The sequence below is a fragment of the Scardinius erythrophthalmus genome (genome assembly GCF_964197995.2).
Source record: "Scardinius erythrophthalmus genome assembly, chromosome: 2".
Classification (NCBI taxonomy): Eukaryota; Metazoa; Chordata; class Actinopteri; order Cypriniformes; family Leuciscidae; genus Scardinius; species Scardinius erythrophthalmus.
The window spans coordinates 71,147,358-71,170,493 of NC_138222.1; the positions used below are offsets into that span (position 1 = coordinate 71,147,358).

The 23,136-nt window shown below is 40.8% G+C and overlaps 1 protein-coding gene across 1 annotated transcript in view; it reads right to left on the reverse strand.

Moving 5' to 3' along the window:
- Positions 1–6,828: 6,828 nt before the first annotated feature.
- LOC308683380 (neurexin-2-like) overlaps positions 6,829–23,136 on the reverse strand; it is a 122,847-nt gene continuing 106,539 nt past the window's right edge. Inside the window, exons 3-4 of the mRNA XM_081353846.1 lie at positions 8,818–8,841; positions 6,829–8,318 (exon numbers count right to left, since the gene is read on the reverse strand). Of these exons, the coding sequence (XP_081209972.1) occupies positions 8,239–8,318; positions 8,818–8,841 (104 nt within the window). The 3' untranslated portion in view covers positions 6,829–8,238. The remainder of the gene's footprint in view (positions 8,319–8,817; positions 8,842–23,136) is intronic.

Below are 23,136 nucleotides of genomic sequence, written 5' to 3' on the forward strand. Positions count from 1 at the left end.
GATAGTTTTTGGCCCCTCTGATAATTTGAAGACCACCAGCATTGATTTGAGGAGTTAGTTTATATGATCACATCACTCCAATTCTAAGAGATCTTCACTGGCTGCCTATTCAGTATAGAATTGATTTTAAGATTCTTTTATTTGTATATAAATGTCTGCATAACCAAGCTCCTATCTACTTATCAGAATTGCTGCATTCCTATACGCCTTCCAGAAGCTTAAGATCAAGTGACCGTAACCTCCTTCTAGTCCCACACTCACGACTCAAACGTAGAGGCGATCGAGCGTTTTCTGTGGTTGGGTCACGGTTATGGAACAGCCTGAGATTAGAGATTAGAGTCGAATCTTCCCTGACAATTTTAAGTCTCTTGTCAAAGCGTATTTGTTTTCTCTGGCGTACTGATTGATTTTTTTACACGTATTTTTCTTAAATGTGTATATTATATTATATTTGTGTGTATTAAAATGTGTATATTTAAGATCTGTATTTAGTTGTGTTGTACAGCACTTTGGTCAGACTGTTTTAAATGTGCTTTATAAATGAATTAAACTTGAAACTTGAAAACTTGAATCCATATCACTGGTTAAACAACATCACACTCTCAGAATTATTCATCAGCTACACATTCACAGCTCTTGTGTGTTTGATGTGTCAGATATCTGTCAGCGTGTGTTTATACACAGCTCATTAATATGCAGAATATCCCGCAGCTCTCTGATCATTATTATAATGAATATGCATGTGATCAGAGACACAGACTCTTTAATGCTCATTTATGAAAGTTCTGCAGTTTATCACATACAGGTCACCGGTTACCATGGAAACCACAGCCTGACAACTCAACACTGACGATCAGGAAAAACAACACTAAACACACACACACACACACACACACACACACACACACACACACTAACCTGACCCCTGAACCTACCCATCACACACTCACTCGGCTCAGTCCATCACGGATAGAGACGTGTCATTTCCTCCTGCAGGTTGTCACATGACATGTTTGCACACACTGAGCGCTGGAAAGGTCAGAGCAATTACAGCGAGTGTGTGACATTTACACACACGACTTTAAACATCATACAATCAGTGTGAATGTGACGGATTCAGCAGAGTTTCATCAGAGGGTCATTCTAGACATTTACTGCTCAGATTACCCCTGAAGGAGACGTTCAGACACACACGTGTGTGTGTGTGTGTGTGTGTGTGTGTGTGTGTGTGTGTGAGTGAGAGAGAGAGAGTGTTTGTGTGTGTGTGTGTGTGTGTGTGTGTGTGTGTGTGTGTGTGTGTATGTGTGTGTGTGTATGTGTGTGTGTGTGTGTGTATAATTATAAATGACAAACACATTCATGAATAAAACAGTTATACAAGTGTATCCAGATCAACGATCAAAAGCTGGACTAATACACTGATATCTTCTCATTTCTCTAAAGAACCACGATGAAGAGTTTCATCTGTAAATCACACAGAAACATAAAACACTAAACCACAGAAACTCAATCTCATCCGCTCTGGAGAATCTTCAGAAATAATCCATAATCTGGTTTAGTTGATCCACTCAAATCTGTGATAACTCAACTTTAATCTCATATCTACAGAGGACATCAGCTTTCCATTTCACGGCCAGGAGAGGAGAAACATCCCAGAGTCTCTGAGTGAGTGTGTGAGTTAGTGTGAGTGTGTGTGAGCGTTTGAGGAGAAACATCCCAGAGTCTCCCACCGTCAGGAGTTTAATCCCGAATGTTCCAGAGGGAAGATCGTTAGCTGGGATTAGAGAGATAAGGACAGTCTGGATCTAAAGTCAGACATACAAACAAACAAATCAGTCGTGACCAGAACAAACAACTTTTCTCAACTCACACAATTATTACAAATTCATTCCAGACCAGATCTGTTTGGATACTGGTGTGCTGTTAGGAAAAACACCTGACGGGTGTGGGAGAGAAACGGGGTCACGGCGTTCCCGGATCATCCATTAGCGGAGCGTTTCTCTGTCATTCGCTGCGTACGGTTAATCCCGCCGGGAGAAGCTCATCTCATCAATCTAACGGCCCGGTCAGAGCCGCTAATTAGACAAAACCCCTGAAAATAGGGCATCGAGACGGAGCCGAGATATAGGCTGGTCAACAGTTACACATCAGAGAGGATCCTCAACCAATGAATCCTTAACCATTCCTCAATCCTCAATCCTAAACCAATGAACCCTCAACCATCCCTCAATCCTCAACCACTGAACCCTTAACCATTCCTCAATCCTCAATCCTCAACCGATGAACCCTCAACTATGCCTCAATCCTCAACCACTGAACCCTTAACCATTCCTCAATCCTCAATCATCAACCAATGAACCCTCAACCATCCCTCAATCCTCAGCCGATTAATCCTTAACTATTCCTCAATCCTCAACCGATGAACCCTCAACCATTCCTCAATCCTCAACCAATGAACCCTCAACCATTCCTCAATCCTCAATCCTCAATTGATGAACCCTCAACCATTCCTCAATCCTCAATTGATGAACCCTCAACCATTCCTCAATCCTCAACCAATGAACCCTCAACCATTCCTCAATCCTCAATCATCAACCAATTAACCCCTTAACTATTCCTCAATCCTCAATCATCAACCAATTAACCCTTAACCATTCCTCAATCCTCAATCATCAACCAATGAACCCTCAACCATTCCTCAATCCTCAATCATCAACCAATGAACCCTCAACCATTCCTCAATCCTCAATCATCAACCAATGAACCCTCAACCATTCCTCAATCCTCAATCCTCAACCAATGAACCCTCAACCATTCCTCAATCCTCAATCCTCAACCAATGAACCCTCAACCATCCCTCAATCCTCAACCAATGAACCCTCAACCATTCCTCAATCCTCAATCATCAACCAATGAACCCTCAACCATTCCTCAATCCTCAATCATCAACCAATGAACCCTCAACCATTCCTCAATCCTCAATCCTCAACCAATGAACCCTCAACCATTCCTCAATCCTCAATCCTCAACCAATGAACCCTCAACCATCCCTCAATCCTCAACCAATGAACCCTCAACCATTCCTCAATCCTCAATCCTCAACCAATGAACCCTCAACCATTCCTCAATCCTCAATCATCAACCAATTAACCCCTTAACTATTCCTCAATCCTCAATCATCAACCAATTAACCCTTAACCATTCCTCAATCCTCAATCATCAACCAATGAACCCTCAACCATTCCTCAATCCTCAATCCTCAACCAATGAACCCTCAACCATTCCTCAATCCTCAATCCTCAACCAATGAACCCTCAACCATTGCTCAATCCTCAACCAATGAACCCTCAACCATTGCTCAATCCTCAACCAATGAACCCTCAACCATTCATCAATCCTCAATCCTCAATTGATGAACCCTCAACCATTCCTCAATCCTCAACCAATGAACCCTCAACCATTCCTCAATCCTCAACCAATGAACCCTCAACCATTCCTCAATCCTCAATCATCAACCAATTAACCCCTTAACTATTCCTCAATCCTCAATCATCAACCAATTAACCCTTAACCATTCCTCAATCCTCAATCATCAACCAATGAACCCTCAACCATTCCTCAATCCTCAATCATCAACCAATGAACCCTCAACCATTCCTCAATCCTCAATCATCAACCAATGAACCCTCAACCATTCCTCAATCCTCAATCCTCAACCAATGAACCCTCAACCATTCCTCAATCCTCAATCCTCAACCAATGAACCCTCAACCATTGCTCAATCCTCAACCAATGAACCCTCAGCCATTCCTCAATCCTCAATCATCAACCAATTAACCCCTTAACTATTCCTCAATCCTCAATCATCAACCAATTAACCCTTAACCATTCCTCAATCCTCAATCATCAACCAATGAACCCTCAACCATTCCTCAATCCTCAATCCTCAACCAATGAACCCTCAACCATTCTTCAATCCTCAATCCTCAACCAATGAACCCTCAACCATTGCTCAATCCTCAACCAATGAACCCTCAACCATTGCTCAATCCTCAACCAATGAACCCTCAACCATTCCTCAATCCTCAATCCTAAACCAATGAACCCTCAACCATCCCTCAATCCTCAACCACTGAACCCTTAACCATTCCTCAATCCTCAATCCTCAACCGATGAACCCTCAACTATGCCTCAATCCTCAACCACTGAACCCTTAACCATTCCTCAATCCTCAATCATCAACCAATGAACCCTCAACCATCCCTCAATCCTCAGCCGATTAATCCTTAACTATTCCTCAATCCTCAACCGATGAACCCTCAACTATGCCTCAATCCTCAACCACTGAACCCTTAACCATTCCTCAATCCTCAATCATCAACCAATGAACCCTCAACCATCCCTCAATCCTCAGCCGATTAATCCTTAACCATTCCTCAATCCTCAACCAATGAACCCTCAACCATTCCTCAATCCTCAATTGATGAACCCTCAACCATTCCTCAATCCTCAATCCTCAATTGATGAACCCTCAACCATTCCTCAATCCTCAACCAATGAACCCTCAACCATTCCTCAATCCTCAACCAATGAACCCTCAACCATTCCTCAATCCTCAATCATCAACCAATTAACCCCTTAACTATTCCTCAATCCTCAATCATCAACCAATTAACCCTTAACCATTCCTCAATCCTCAATCATCAACCAATGAACCCTCAACCATTCCTCAATCCTCAATCATCAACCAATGAACCCTCAACCATTCCTCAATCCTCAATCATCAACCAATGAACCCTCAACCATTCCTCAATCCTCAATCCTCAACCAATAAACCCTCAACCATTCCTCAATCCTCAATCCTCAACCAATGAACCCTCAACCATTGCTCAATCCTCAACCAATGAACCCTCAACCATTCCTCAATCCTCAATCATCAACCAATTAACCCCTTAACTATTCCTCAATCATCAACCAATTAACCCTTAACCATTCCTCAATCCTCAATCATCAACCAATGAACCCTCAACCATTCCTCAATCCTCAATCCTCAACCAATGAACCCTCAACCATTCCTCAATCCTCAATCCTCAACCAATGAACCCTCAACCATTGCTCAATCCTCAACCAATGAACCCTCAACCATTGCTCAATCCTCAACCAATGAACCCTCAACCATTCCTCAATCCTCAATCCTCAACCAATGAACCCTCAACCATTCCTCAATCCTCAACCGATGGGAACCGGTGAGTTAACTAACTACTTCCTGTTCTACTTCCTGGTTTACTTCCTGTTCTCGGACACTTTCCATGTCCACATCTCTGACATAATCAGGACAAGCGGAGAACATGCTTATGATTACTGAAGATGAAATAAGAAAACTTTTGGAAATTTGGAACTGAAAGAATATTGGAAACATAAAAAAGATCAGAAATCAATGGGAAAGTTCACTCAAAAATTATTGTTCTGTCATCATGACTTCCATAAACAAAGATATTTTGTAGAATGTTGGGAACTAAACAACACTGAACCCCATTGACTTTCACTGTATGGTCAAAAACAGAGAAATTTCTCCAAATATCTTTGTTATTTTCATCTATCTCTTCTTGTATCTGAAAAGGTCACTTTCATTTACGTTTTTTTTTTATTTATTTTTTTTTATACTAAATAGTTCAGTCCATTTTAAAGCATCTGCTCAAGCCACAATGAAACAGAAACCGAAATGATTACAATCATCATGCACTTCATTTCAATTATTTCAATACAATGCACAGATAAATTCTCTATAATACATTACTTAAAAAAATATATATATAATGCGTTATAAACTTATTTTAATGCATTACGTCTTACAATGCATTGTATGATCTCATGAATAACAAACATCCAATTTTAGATGTAACAAGGAATCTGAATATGTTATAATGCATTTAAACTTTGGTTACAATTATTTATGAAAAGATATAATGCATTATAATGTACAGTATTAATACCAATATAATTCATTATACATAAAGGATTCAAGTAAAGTGCTTTACAAATTCTCTGTAGTTTTGTATTTTAAAATTAATTGGAAAATCATATTCATACAAATGAGCAAATTTACTCTGAACTGTTCAAAAATATGATTCATTATTCCACCCGCCGTACCAACACTGTACCGAAACGTGAGCAGAAATCTGAACGGTGAACTTGTATTGTTTCATCACTTTGGATAAAAGCATCAGCCAAAGGCATAAATGTAAACGTGACGCTCTTCCAAATAAAGACCAAACGTTCGTTCTGTAATGCTGATTATGTGCTGAGCCATATTCTGTTTGAAGGGATGTTTCAGTATGTGAATATGTTAGTTCTATAGCTCGTCTGTAGTGTCTCATGCACTAATATTTGCATATATATTCATGCAGCGGAAGCGACTGACTGTTTCTCATTCAGGAAGAGATTCACGTTTCTCAGGTCAGATCCACAGCATGTCTCCAGCAATGACATTCCCACATCAAAACATTCATCTCTCCAGGTCTTTCCTCTAGTTTTCGGTTCGACCCGCACAAACCCAGCAAATGTCACCGGGAAAAAACAGATTCACATCTGAAGGCAACACATCGAGCAGCTCGAGCTTCTGAAACAACAAGCTTCAGTCTCAGTCCTGTACTGTTCAGATACTGTTCTGCTGTTTGTTTAGTCAAATCTTGACATTTAAACCTAGTTTTAGACAATGAAATCTATTTTAGATGCTTTGCGTCATGTATAAACTGATCATGATTGTTGTCATTTGTGAATTATTGCACTTTCGCCTACAAGCACAAATCAAGAGAACGCCAACTCTTTACAGATGCTTTATTTTACTACCCCGATTTATAATATCATCATTTACATTAACTCACTCTCTACACATTATTTATGAAAACTGGTAAAACTCAAAAGTTTCTCTAAAACAGTGAAATTCCTAATAATAGTTCCAAAAGTTTTTCTATTAAATCAACAGCAAAAATATGTTGCATGAAAATGTTAGAATGTTGATATTACAGATCATGTATCGTCTGAACAGATGCACGAATACAACCTCTGTGTGACGATACAACGTCGAGATCATGTTTGTATTGATTACAGATCATGGCAGATTCAGTCAAACACAGACACAGACTGACTGAAGATCTCAGGGAAGATCTCAGATGTTCAGGTCATCAGAGAGAGAACACATGCACACGGTTGCCAGACTGAGAAGATTAAGTAAAACACCAAGCAGAAAATGTCATGTTAAGAGGAAAACTCTGATAGGGGGATTTAAACTCTCGACACCTGGCAACCGCAAGCATGAAAGGCTCGATAAAAACAGCCTGCAATATTTACTGCTCGTTTTTGTTGAAGAAAATCTAGAGAGATGTTGTTAAAGTCTTTATCATGTTGCTATATTCACAGTTAGTCTTGATTACCAGTTTCCCTGGAAGCAGTGAAAGAAAGTCTGCATTGATTGCCTGTGTGAACTCAACACTGGTCATCTCTTCTATGTTCTATGGATTTCAGATGTGTAATACAGCATATAACGATAATGAACATGTACAGTATTATTATCCCAGGCACTTCAAAATACCGTAAATAACTCTAGATACAGTATTACCAATTGTTGCTATAGGCTGCTATAGTGTTTCTCAAACACCACCAAATACTTTAAGACTTTTTTAAAGTTCATTTTCAAACATTTGTTCACATTTTCTACATTTTTAATCTAAACTAAAAAGTCCAGAAAATATTCCCATGTCTGGAAAATATCTGGTTATTTATTGCTCTTTATGGTCGTGTTCATTTGCACTATAATCAGTCTGAAACATTTTTCTATAATTTAGTTTTATAGTTTTATTGTGTAAAGTTATTAAACTTAATAAGTTATTAAACTTGTTATTAAGAGCACAATGCTTGCAAGTTTTTGTAAACTAATTCAATACTATGATAACACCAGTGATAAAAGCTTCGGAAATCATCCCTATATGAAAATCTGAGCCGTGTTTAAGCTCTTGCCGCTCAATCCAAACTCCTGCAAATACAAGAAACTGACACTGTGATCATATTTTTATAAAGGACCGTCTGGAAACCACTGGAAACATGCATTTAATCGACTGCGTTTCAGTCACAAAGGCCTCGCTCTCCATCCAGCACATGCACACGTCTCTTCAGGGTTGCCATGGTGACGTCCCTCCCGAGGCATGCTGGGTAGAGAAGGGTAATCCATCAGTAGTGTCCTTATGGAGGCAAAACATCCAGATCCCTGTGCCTGATCCCAAACACACACCAGCACCATCCATTACGCAGACAAATCCAGCCTGCGGGGGAATTATGGGTAAATATATCTGGCCCTCGACGGATGCGAGCGTCGTTCTGGACGGTTTAACTTTTGAACTCACACACCTGCTTTATCACATTACACTGAGAACACATTCACAGCCCGAACGTCAACATCGTGTTCACATCTGTGCCGTTAAACCAACCAACAACAACATGGAACTGTCCATTGGAAAGTAAAAGTCAAACAGTAACGCTTTACAATAAGGGTTCATTTGTTAACATCAGTGAATTAACATGCATTAACTAATGAAAACTTATTGTAAAGCATTACCAGTAAAAGCAACTCATAAGAAGAAAAGAAAGTGAGATAAAGGAGGAAGAGTAAATCTTGGAGAAACATGTTTCTCTTAGAAGCAAATCAAAGCCCCCAGAAGTCGCCAAAACCGCAGTCCAATCTGACAAAGCCTCGGCTCGGCGGCCGATACGCCTGCAGAACACCAGACTTTAACACACCAGAACATTTAATCAGCTGCTTACCTTCCACAGCGTACTCTTCTGTTCCTGAGAGAGAGAGAGAGAGAGAGAGAGAGGCTTTATTAGTGGGACGCTTCATACTCATACATCTGAAAACCACACATGCATTCTTCACAGGAGAATTGATCGGTTCAAAGCAACCGAGCGAGAACAGATGAAATGGCAGACAGTTTCATTGAAAATGCAAGACACCCTGCTGAGAAACATTAAAGAAGGAGTGTAAGACAATATCAGATATGAATTCACATTTAGCTGGAGTTTGATACGGGTCAAACGCCTCGGTCCTGCTGCAGCTCATTAGAGACGCTTCCAGTTCAGCGCTGCGGTTCCTCTCACACACACCAGATTCATCAGTGTCTCGTTGTGATATTGACCTGAGAGATGCTCAGCAGCTCCACAGAATGAGGTTAATTACTGCAAAACTCTTGGCAAGACGGTTCAAGAGAACACTGAAACATAACCAGCAAAACCTGGATGTTTTACAGTGCGGTGATCACATGTTCACAGTCGCTGTCAGCGCTACAGCGCAGGAACACCAGGAACACTAGCTATGTTTCCAACACCCATTTTTACGCAAATTTCAGGATATTGCATAAAACAAACCTGATAAAAAGACATGCGAATAAACTACAGTGGACTCACATTTACTGAAAAACTTCCTTGATGCGCAACAACAAACTGAATGTGATTGGATAACTGGAGTAACCAGCGGACCAATGGCATCGCAGCGTCTCAAATGTTGGTTTGGTGTTTCTGAAACACCGGAGTCGAAGTGTGTGATCAGAATGATTTGGTTTAATTCCCTCCAGAAGCGTCTCACACCAGTGTGTTCCCGAACACCAGCATCCGAACGCAAGAGAACATGACAGCGTTTATTGTGTTTCATCTGACGCTCTGAGATGCAGAAAGAGCCTGATTGAATCATCTTACATTTTTATTACTGATATATTGAAACAGTTTCCCAGGAAGTGACGATTTTGTTCTCTTGAACACATGGGATGGAAAAGCTGCTTTATTCGCAAATATGTTATGCATTTATGTCATGTTGGATGGAAAAAGCTGGTAGACTGTTTCACAACACTGATCTGTTTGAGCCACCAGACCTTTCAACCTTTCAAAATCGTGTGAGTTTGGGGCGGGACTATCTGTTTGACTGACCAATACCATACCCACTCATACTATTTCTGTAATATATAAAAAAAAAAAAAAAAAAAAAACAGTAAGAGTATTATGTTAATATGCTGTTCTCTATTTGACACAATTCCAATTGGTGATGTTAGTGGAGCAGAAATGACAAATTACATATATTATATTAGTTAAAGGGATGAACAGTGTGAAATAGAGATAAAAAAGTACAGAAGAATAAGAGGAAGAGGAGGTAGAAAATGATGATGATGAAGAAGAAAAGCAGTAGTTGTAGTTGGTTGGTTGGTGTCAGATTCCTTGGCTGTTTTCATGCAAAATAAAAAGTTAAAATGCAATAAAAGAGCAGTTTAAAAACATATACAAATTTGCTTTGGATAAGAACTTTGCTTTGGATACAGTGTTGACTCAAATTTATTCAAAAGTGTTTGCTAAGTAATATAAATTAGAAGATGAGGAAGAGAAGAAAGTAGATGCAACAGCAGAACAGTTGTCCTCAGTACAGCTCCTGTTACTGACTCCTAACTGGCCTAATGAAGTGGTCATGAGGTTCATCACTATCAGTGAACTGAAGATCACACATCCGTCTGTCCGTCTCATCGGAAGCTCAAGAGTCTTTACCATCAGAAAGCAGATGGTGTCAAGAGAACATCGGATCACACATAAACAACACTTCAACCCTGCTCCTGTTACTGACATCACTGAGAGAAACCCTTCATTCAGCTCCTGTTAATGACATCACTGAGAGAAACCCTTCATTCAGCTCCTGTTACTGACATCACTGAGAGAAACCCTTCATTCAGCTCCTGTTACTGACATCACTGAGAGAAACCCTTCATTCAGCTCCTGTTAATGACATCACTGAGAGAAACCCTTCATTCAACTACTGTTACTGACATCACTGAGAGAAACCCTTCATTCAGCTCCTGTTAATGACATCACTGAGAGAAACCCTTCATTCAGCTACTGTTACTGACATCACTGAGAGAAACCCTTCATTCAGCTCCTGTTACTGACATCACTGAGAGAAACCCTTCATTCAGCTACTGTTACTGACATCACTGAGAGAAACCCTTCATTCAGCTACTGTTACTGACATCACTGAGAGAAACCCTTCATTCAGCTACTGTTACTGACATCACTGAGATAAACCCTTCATTCAACTACTGTTACTGACATCACTGAGAGAAACCCTTCATTCAACTGCTGTTACTGACATCACTTAGAGAAACCCTTCATTCAACTACTGTTACTGACAACACTGAGAGAAACCCTTCATTCAACTACTGTTACTGACATCACTGAGAGAAACCCTTCATTCAGCTCCTGTTAATGACATCACTGAGAGAAACCCTTCATTCAGCTCCTGTTACTGACATCACTGAGAGAAACCCTTCATTCAGCTCCTGTTACTGACATCACTGAGAGAAACCCTTCATTCAGCTACTGTTACTGACATCACTGAGAGAAACCCTTCATTCAGCTGCTGTTACTGATATCACTGAGAGAAACCCTTCATTCAGCTCCTGTTACTGACATCACTGAGAGAAACCCTTCATTCAGCTACTGTTACTGACATCACTGAGAGAAACCCTTCATTCAGCTGCTGTTACTGATATCACTGAGAGAAACCCTTCATTCAACTACTGTTACTGACATCACTGAGAGAAACCCTTCATTCAGCTCCTGTTACTGACATCACTGAGAGAAACCCTTCATTCAGCTCCTGTTACTGACATCACTGAGAGAAACCCTTCATTCAGCTCCTGTTACTGACATCACTGAGAGAAACCCTTCATTCAGCTCCTGTTAATGACATCACTGAGAAAAACCCTTCATTCAACTACTGTTACTGACATCACTGAGATAAACCCTTCATTTTACTACTGTTACTGACATCACTGAGAGAAACCCTTCATTCAGCTCCTGTTAATGACATCACTGAGAGAAACCCTTCATTCAGCTACTGTTACTGACATCACTGAGAGAAACCCTTCATTCAACTACTGTTACTGACATCACTGAGATAAACCCTTCATTCAACTGCTGTTACTGACATCACTTAGAGAAACCCTTCATTCAACTACTGTTACTGACAACACTGAGAGAAACCCTTCATTCAACTACTGTAACTGACATCACTGAGAGAAACCCTTCATTCAGCTACTGTTACTGACATCACTGAGATAAACCCTTCATTCAACTACTGTTACTGATATCACTGAGAGAAACCCTTCATTCAACTACTGTTACTGACACACTGAGATAAACCCTTCATTCAGCTACTGTTACTGACATCACTGAGAGAAACCCTTCATTCAGCTCATGTTAATGACATCACTGAGAGAAACCCTTCATTCAGCTCCTGTTACTGACATCACTGAGAGAAACCCTTCATTCAGCTCCTGTTAATGACATCACTGAGAGAAACCCTTCATTCAGCTCCTGTTACTGACATTACTGAGAGAAACCCTTCATTCAGCTACTGTTACTGAGATCACTGAGAAAAACCCTTCATTCAGCTCATGTTAATCACATCACTGAGAGAAACCCTTCATTCAACTACTGTTACTGACATCACTGAGAGAAACCCTTCATTCAGCTACTGTTACTGACATCACTGAGAGAAACCCTTCATTCAGCTACTGTTACTGACATCACTGAGAAAAACCCTTCATTCAGCTCATGTTAATCACATCACTGAGAGAAACCCTTCATTCAACTACTGTTACTGACATCACTGAGAGAAACCCTTCATTCAGCTACTGTTACTGACATCACTGAGAAACCCTTCATTTAACTACTGTTACTGACATCACTGAGAGAAACCCTTCATTCAGCTCCTGTTACTGACATCACTGAGAGAAACCCTTCATTCAGCTACTGTTAATGACATCACTGAGAGAAACCCTTCATTCAGCTACTGTTACTGACATCACTGAGAGAAACCCTTCATTCAACTACTGTTAATGACATCACTGAGATAAACCCTTCATTCAACTACTGTTACTGACATCACTGAGAGAAACCCTTCATTCAGCTACTGTTACTGACATCACTGAGAGAAACCCTTCATTCAGCTCCTGTTACTGACATCACTGAGAGAAACCCTTCATTCAGCTCCTGTTACTGACATCACTGAGAGAAACCCTTCATTCAGCTCATGTTAATGACATCACTGAGAGAAACCCTTCATTCAACTACTGTTACTGACATCACTGAGAGAAACCCTTCATTCAGCACCTGTTACTTACATCACTGAGAGAAACCCTTCATTCAGCTCCTGTTAATGACATCACTGAGAGAACCCCTTCATTCAGCTACTGTTACTGACATCACTGAGAGAAACCCTTCATTCAACTACTGTTACTGACATCACTGAGAGAAACCCTTCATTCAGCTCCTGTTACTGACATCACTGAGAGAAACCCTTCATTCAGCTCCTGTTACTGACATCACTGAGAAAAACCCTTCATTCAGCTCCTGTTACTGACATCACTGAGAGAAACCCTTCATTCAACTACTGTTACTGACATCACTGAGAGAAACCCTTCATTCAGCTCCTGTTACTGACATCACTGAGAGAAACCCTTCATTCAACTACTGTTACTGACATCACTGAGAGAAACCCTTCATTCAGCACCTGTTACTTACATCACTGAGAGAAACCCTTCATTCAGCTCCTGTTAATGACATCACTGAGAGAACCCCTTCATTCAGCTCCTGTTACTGACATCACTGAGAGAAACCCTTCATTCAACTACTGTTACTGACATCACTGAGAGAAACCCTTCATTCAGTTCCTGTTACTGACATCACTGAGAGAAACCCTTCATTCAGCTCCTGTTACTGACATCACTGAGAGAAACCCTTCATTCAGCTCCTGTTACTGACATCACTGAGAGAAACCCTTCATTCAACTACTGTTACTGACATCACTGAGAGAAACCCTTCATTCAGCTCCTGTTACTGACATCACTGAGAGAAACCCTTCATTCAGCTCCTGTTACTGACATCACTGAGAGAAACCCTTCATTCAGCTCCTGTTACTGACATCACTGAGAGAAACCCTTCATTCAGCTCCTGTTACTGACATCACTGAGATAAACCCTTCATTCAGCTACTGTTACTGACATCACTGAGAGAAACCCTTCATTCAGCTCCTGTTAATGACATCACTGAGAGAAACCCTTCATTCAGCTCCTGTTACTGATATCACTGAGAGAAACCCTTCATTCAGCTCCTGTTACTGACATCACTGAGAGAAACCCTTCATTCAGCTCCTGTTAATGACATCACTGAGAGAAACCCTTCATTCAACTACTGTTACTGACATCACTGAGAGAAACCCTTCATTCAGCTCCTGTTAATGACATCACTGAGAGAAACCCTTCATTCAGCTACTGTTACTGACATCACTGAGAAAAACCCTTCATTCAGCTACTGTTACTGACATCACTGAGAGAAACCCTTCATTCAGCTACTGTTACTGACATCACTGAGAGAAACCCTTCATTCAACTACTGTTACTGACATCACTGAGAGAAACCCTTCATTCAACTGCTGTTACTGACATCACTTAGAGAAACCCTTCATTCAACTACTGTTACTGACAACACTGAGAGAAACCCTTCATTCAACTACTGTTACTGACATCACTGAGAGAAACCCTTCATTCAGCTCCTGTTAATGACATCACTGAGAGAAACCCTTCATTCAGCTCCTGTTACTGACATCACTGAGAGAAACCCTTCATTCAGCTCCTGTTACTGACATCACTGAGAGAAACCCTTCATTCAGCACCTGTTACTTACATCACTGAGAGAAACCCTTCATTCAGCTCCTGTTAATGACATCACTGAGAGAACCCCTTCATTCAGCTCCTGTTACTGACATCACTGAGAGAAACCCTTCATTCAGCTCCTGTTAATGACATCACTGAGAGAAACCCTTCATTCAACTACTGTTACTGACATCACTGAGAGAAACCCTTCATTCAGCTCCTGTTAATGACATCACTGAGAGAAACCCTTCATTCAGCTACTGTTACTGACATCACTGAGAAAAACCCTTCATTCAGCTACTGTTACTGACATCACTGAGAGAAACCCTTCATTCAGCTACTGTTACTGACATCACTGAGAGAAACCCTTCATTCAACTACTGTTACTGACATCACTGAGAGAAACCCTTCATTCAACTGCTGTTACTGACATCACTTAGAGAAACCCTTCATTCAACTACTGTTACTGACAACACTGAGAGAAACCCTTCATTCAACTACTGTTACTGACATCACTGAGAGAAACCCTTCATTCAGCTCCTGTTAATGACATCACTGAGAGAAACCCTTCATTCAGCTCCTGTTACTGACATCACTGAGAGAAACCCTTCATTCAGCTCCTGTTACTGACATCACTGAGAGAAACCCTTCATTCAGCACCTGTTACTTACATCACTGAGAGAAACCCTTCATTCAGCTCCTGTTAATGACATCACTGAGAGAACCCCTTCATTCAGCTCCTGTTACTGACATCACTGAGAGAAACCCTTCATTCAACTACTGTTACTGACATCACTGAGAGAAACCCTTCATTCAGCTCCTGTTACTGACATCACTGAGAGAAACCCTTCATTCAGCTCCTGTTACTGACATCACTGAGAAAAACCCTTCATTCAGCTCCTGTTACTGACATCACTGAGAGAAACCCTTCATTCAGCTCCTGTTACTGACATCACTGAGAGAAACCCTTCATTCAGCTCCTGTTACTGACATCACTGAGAGAAACCCTTCATTCAGCTCCTGTTACTGATATCACTGAGAGAAACCCTTCATTCAGCTACTGTTACTGACATCACTTAGAGAAACCCTTCATTCAGCTACTGTTACTGACATCACTGAGAGAAACCCTTCATTCAGCTCCTGTTACTGACATCACTGAGAGAAACCCTTCATTCAGCTCCTGTTACTGACATCACTGAGAGAAACCCTTCATTCAGCTCCTGTTACTGATATCACTGAGAGAAACCCTTCATTCAGCTACTGTTACTGACATCACTTAGAGAAACCCTTCATTCAGCTACTGTTACTGACATCACTGAGAGAAACCCTTCATTCAGCTCCTGTTACTGACATCACTGAGAGAAACCCTTCATTCAGCTCCTGTTACTGACATCACTGAGAGAAACCCTTCATTCAGCTACTGTTAATGACATCACTGAGAGAAACCCTTCATTCAGCTCCTGTTAATGACATCACTGAGAGAAACCCTTCATTCAACTACTGTTACTGACATCACTGAGATAAACCCTTCATTTAACTACTGTTACTGACATCACTGAGAGAAACCCTTCATTCAGCTACTGTTACTGACATCACTGAGAGAAACCCTTCATTCAACTACTGTTACTGACATCCACTTTCCGTGGATCACGGCTGAACGCGTCTTCTCCGCACTCATTTACAAACAAACATTTTTTCGCCTATCGTGCGTCTACTCTACACCCGTTCCACTGAAAAGACGAATTATATCCAAGACTTAAGCCATAAATTAGTATTAATATTGATAGCACCACTGGTAGCGTCGTTGCTAACTTAACACACTGTCCATCTGTTAAAATGGCGAATATATCAAATGTAAGTAGTCTACCTTTTGGTGCAGGTGAGGACACATTTGAGCTGCACGCGGTGCAGTCTGAGCTGGAAGCTGCTGAGAAACAGATCCACGACCTTTTAGTAAGAAAAGCCGAGCTGATAGACCGGCGGTTAGCTCTTGAAACATCACGTGCCGAGGCACACAAATCAGAGATTAACGTTACTAACCCGCTGACTCCGACCTCGTCTACTCCGTGCGTTCCTCAACATCGGTCCCGAACGTCGAGGTCGCGATCAGCCATGGTCTCGTTCACTCCGGCTCCAACATGCCATCACAAAGCCTGGATTTTTCCGCAGCGGAAGACGCGAGCCAGGTCTAGACCAAGAAAACTCTCTCCGACCCTCCCGGTTTTCGAGATATCCACACAAAACCGCTTCTCCCCTCTTCGCGAAACAGAACGCGATGCTGTGATCATCGGCGATTCCATCGTTCGACACGTACACGTTACGTTAAATAAAAGTAAGGTGCATAGTCACTGCTTTCCTGGTGCTCGTGTTTCTGAAATCGCTGCTCACGTTCCCGAGATTCTGAACGAGCGCGTCGGAACTGTGGTCCTGCACGCGGGAGGGGCCGACATCAGACTGCGCCAGACGGAGGTTCTGAAGAAAGACTTCAGGAATCTGATCGATACGGTACGCAGCACATCGCCTGATATAACGATTATTGTGTCAGGACCGCTTCCCACGTACCGACTAGGTCATGAAAAGTTTAGTAGATTATTTGCGCTTAATGAATGGTTAATGTCATGGTGCAATGAGCAGAAACTTCTCTTTGTAAATAATTGGAATCTGTTTTGGGAGCGTCCTAGGCTTTACCGTGCTGATGGCTTACACCCAAGCAGATTCGGATCGGATCTTCTGTCAGATAACATCTCCAAAATGTTAAATACCTTTTGACTAGTAACCAAAAGTCCAAATCATAGTCTCTGCTGCACCAATTTAACTGATATAAATAGTGTAGAACATTGCATAGAAACTGTGTCTATTCCTCGTTTAGTGAGATCAAATCATAAATCTACTGCAGGATCTAGAAAAAATCTAATTGTTATTAAACCAGAAAATGTTGCTATTGGTAATCAAAAACAATTTTTAAAGCTAGGTCTTCTAAACATTAGATCACTCACACCTAAGGCAGTTATTGTAAATGAAATAGTCACAGATAATAGCTTCGATGTACTTTGCCTTACTGAAACCTGGCTTAAACCAAATGATTATTTCGGTTTAAATGAGTCTACTCCAGCAGGATACTCCTATAAGCACGAGCCCCGTCTGAATGGTCGTGGCGGCGGTGTTGCAACAATCTATAGAGATTTTCTCAATGTTACTCAGAAAACGGGTTATAAGTTTATTTCATTTGAAGTACTTGTACTAAATGTTACGCTCTTAGATGTTCGAAAAACATCCCTATTATCTCTAGCCTTGGCTACCGTATATAGACCGCCTGGGCCTTACGCTGATTTCCTAAAAGAGTTTGCAGATTTTCTCTCAGACCTATTAGTTAACTTCGATAAAGCATTAATTGTTGGAGACTTTAATATCCATGTAGATAATCAAAATGATGCGTTAGGGGCTGCGTTTACAGATTTATTAAACTCCTTTGGGGTCAAGCAAAACATTACCGGACCGACTCATCGATTTAATCATACACTCGATTTAATTATATCACATGGAACCGATCCAACCGATATAGATATCATTCCACAAAGTGACGATGTCACTGACCATTACATGGTAACTTGCATATTACGTACTCCTGTAATATATCATGCTGCGCCGCGTTATCGATTAGGCAGAACAATCCTTCCATCCACCATAGATAATTTTTCAAACAGCTTATCGGATCTGTCTCAGCTGCTCAGTGAACCCAAACAAACAGATGAACTTGAGGAATTAACTAGCACTATGAGCACCATTCTCTCTGGATCATTGGATATTGTTGCGCCCATTAGATTAAAAAAGGTCAGAGAGAAAAGTAAAGCACCATGGTACAACAATACTACGCGTGTTCTAAAGAGAGAAACCCGTAATTTAGAGCGTAAATGGAAACAAACCAACTTAGAGGTCTTTAGAATCGCATGGAAAGACAGTATGTCACGTTATAAAAAGGCCCTAAAAGCGGCCAGGGCTGAGCATCTACGCAAACTAATAGAAAACAACCATAACAATCCTAAGTTCTTATTTAACACCGTGGCGAGACTAACAAATAAACAGATGTCTCCTGAACAAAATATTCCATTACAGTTTAGTAGTAATGATTTCATGAAGTTCTTCACTGAGAAAATAGAAAACATCAGAACCACAATTGTAAACGTTCAATCCTCAATCGCGCCTTATAATTCAGCCTCAATTATCACCCCGCAAGAACAATTACAGTGCTTTACAACTATAGAACAAAAAGAGTTAAATAAACTTTTTACTTCATCTAAAACAACAACATGTTTACTAGATCCTATACCAACTAAACTATTGAAAGAAGTGTTACCTGTAGTGGAAGAGCCTCTCCTCAATATTATTAACTCGTCTTTATCTTTAGGTTATGTTCCAAAAACATTTAAACTGGCAGTTATAAAACCTCTCATTAAGAAACCACAATTAGATCCGAATAATCTAGTAAATTATAGACCCATTTCAAATCTACCTTTTATGTCTAAAATACTAGAAAAAGTTGTGTCCGCTCAACTGGGCTCTTTCTTACAAGAAAATGACACCTATGAAAAGTTTCAGTCTGGGTTCAGGCCGCATCATAGCACTGAAACTGCGCTCGTTAAAATCACAAATGATTTACTTTTAGCTTCTGACCAAGGCTGTATCTCAATATTAGTTTTACTTGATCTTAGTGCTGCGTTCGATACTATAGATCATACAATACTCTTAGATCGACTACAAAATTATACTGGTGTTCAAGGACAAGCATTAAGCTGGTTTAGATCGTATTTATCTGACCGCTACCATTTTGTTTATTTAAATGGAGAAAAATCTATCATAACTCCAGTAAACTATGGAGTGCCGCAGGGATCTGTGTTAGGCCCTCTATTATTCTCAATATATATGCTGCCACTTGGAAATATTATAAGGAAACATGGAATTAGTTTCCATTGTTATGCTGATGACACTCAAATCTATATTTCATCACGGCCAGATGAAAACGCTAAATTATCCAAATTGACAGAGTGTGTTAAAGATATAAAAGATTGGATGACGCATAATTTTCTTTTATTAAATCCAGACAAGACAGAGGTACTACTTATCGGTTCAAAAAACCACCCACAAAACCTCTCACAATACAACTTTAACATAGTAGGATGTCCTGTTACTTCATCCTCTACAGTAAAAGACCTGGGTGTTATATTAGACTGCAACCTGTCTTTTGAAAATCATATTTCATATGTTACAAGAACAGCCTTTTTCCACCTTAGAAACATTGCTAAGCTACGTAATATGCTATCTGTTTCTGATGCAGAAAAGTTAGTTCATGCATTCATGACCTCGAGACTAGATTACTGTAATGTGTTATTAGCCGGTTGTCCTGCATCCTCAATAAACAAGCTACAGTTAGTCCAAAATGCCGCCGCTAGAGTTCTAACTAGATCAAGAAAATATGATCATATAACACCGATTTTATCATCCCTACATTGGTTACCTATAAAGTCCCGTATTAATTACAAGGTATTGCTACTGACTTATAAAGCCCTAAACGGCTTAGCTCCAGTCTATTTAACGGATCTTCTATCGCCCTATAATCCATCGCGCTCTTTAAGGTCACTAAATTCGAGGCTTTTGGTCATACCTAGGATATCTAGGTCCACCAAAGGAGGGAGAGCATTTTCACATTTAGCACCAAAACTCTGGAATAGTCTTCCGGATACTGTTCGTTGCTCAGACTCGCTCTCCCAGTTTAAAACTAGATTAAAGACGCATCTCTTCAGCCAGGCATTCATATAATACTTTTAATCCTACAGTTAAATCCGACCTCTAGTTCATAAACGCCAGAGGAGAACTGGCCCCCGACTGAGCCCGGGTTCTCCCAAGGTTTTTTTTTCTCCATTAGGTCACCTGATGGAGTTTTTCGGTTCCTTGCCACTGTTGCCTTTGGCTTGCTCAGTTGGGGATATTTGGGGATATTTAATTTAATTAATCAATAAACGATACTATTGATCAGCATTACCAAACGTAGACGTTCCACTAGAAACAAACATTGATGTATTGTTCTAATTTATTACTGTGAAGCTGCTTTGATACAACCTGTGTTGTGAAAAGCGCTATATAAATAAACTTGACTTGACTTGACTTGACATCACTGAGATAAACCCTTCATTCAGCTACTGTTACTGACATCACTGAGAGAAACCCTTCATTCAGCTCCTGTTAATGACATCACTGAGAGAAACCCTTCATTCAGCTCCTGTTACTGACATCAGTGAGAGAAACCCTTCATTCAGCTCCTGTTACTGACATCACTGAAAGAAACCCTTCATTCAACTACTGTTAATGACATCACTGAGAGAAACCCTTCATTCAGCTCCTGTTACTGACATCACTGAGAGAAACCCTTCATTCAGCTCCTGTTACTGACATCACTGAGAGAAACCCTTCATTCAGCTCCTGTTAATGACATCACTGAGAGAAACCCTTCATTCAGCTCCTGTTACTGACATCACTGAGAGAAACCCTTCATTCAGCTCCTGTTAATGACATCACTGAGAGAAACCCTTCATTCAGCTCCTGTTACTGACATCACTGAAAGAAACCCTTCATTCAGCTACTGTTAATGACATCACTGAGAGAAACCCTTCATTCAGCTCCTGTTACTGACATCACTGAGAGAAACCCTTCATTCAGCTCCTGTTACTGACATCACTGAGAGAAACCCTTCATTCAGCTCCTGTTACTGACATCACTGAGAGAAACCCTTCATTCAGCTCCTGTTACTGACATCACTGAGAGAAACCCTTCATTCAGCTCCTGTTACTGACATCACTGAGAGAAACCCTTCATTCAGCTACTGTTACTGACATCACTGAGAGAAACCCTTCATTCAGCTACTGTTACTGACATCACTGAAAGAAACCCTTCATTCAGCTCCTGTTAATGACATCACTGAGAGAAACCCTTCATTCAGCTCCTGTTAATGACATCACTGAGAGAAACCCTTCATTCAGCTCCTGTTACTGACATCACTGAGAGAAACCCTTCATTCAGCTCCTGTTACTGACATCACTGAGAGAAACCCTTCATTCAGCTCCTGTTACTGACATCACTGAAAGAAACCCTTCATTCAGCTCCTGTTAATGACATCACTGAGAGAAACCCTTCATTCAGCTCCTGTTAATGACATCACTGAGAGAAACCCTTCATTCAGCTCCTGTTACTGACATCACTGAGAGAAACCCTTCATTCAGCTCCTGTTACTGACATCACTGAAAGAAACCCTTCATTCAACTACTGTTAATGACATCACTGAGAGAAACCCTTCATTCAGCTCCTGTTACTGACATCACTGAGAGAAACCCTTCATTCAGCTCCTGTTACTGACATCACTGAGAGAAACCCTTCATTCAGCTCCTGTTACTGACATCACTGAAAGAAACCCTTCATTCAGCTCCTGTTAATGACATCACTGAGAGAAACCCTTCATTCAGCTACTGTTACTGACATCACTGAGAGAAACCCTTCATTCAACTACTGTTACTGACATCACTGAGAGAAACCCTTCATTCAGCTCCTGTTACTGACATCACTGAGAGAAACCCTTCATTCAGCTCCTGTTAATGACATCACTGAGAGAAACCCTTCATTCAACTACTGTTACTGACATCACTGAGAGAAACCCTTCATTCAGCTCCTGTTACTGACATCACTGAGAGAAACCCTTCATTCAGCTCCTGTTAATGACATCACTGAGAGAACCCCTTCATTCAGCTCCTGTTACTGACATCACTGAGAGAAACCCTTCATTCAGCTACTGTTACTGACATCACTGAGAGAAACCCTTCATTCAACTACTGTTACTGACATCACTGAGAGAAACCCTTCATTCAGCTACTGTTACTGACATCACTGAGAGAAACCCTTCATTCAGCTCCTGTTACTGACATCACTGAGAGAAACCCTTCATTCAGCTCCTGTTACTGACATCACTGAGAGAAACCCTTCATTCAGCTCCTGTTACTGACATCACTGAGAGAAACCCTTCATTCAGCTCCTGTTACTGACATCACTGAGAGAAACCCTTCATTCAGCTCCTGTTACTGACATCACTGAGAGAAACCCTTCATTCAACTACTGTTACTGACATCACTGAGAGAAACCCTTCATTCAGCTCCTGTTAATGACATCACTGAGAGAAACCCTTCATTCAGCTCCTGTTACTGACATCACTGAGAGAAACCCTTCATTCAGCTCCTGTTAATGACATCACTGAGAGAAACCCTTCATTCAACTACTGTTACTGACATCACTGAGAGAAACCCTTCATTCAGCTCCTGTTACTGACATCACTGAGAGAAACCCTTCATTCAGCTCCT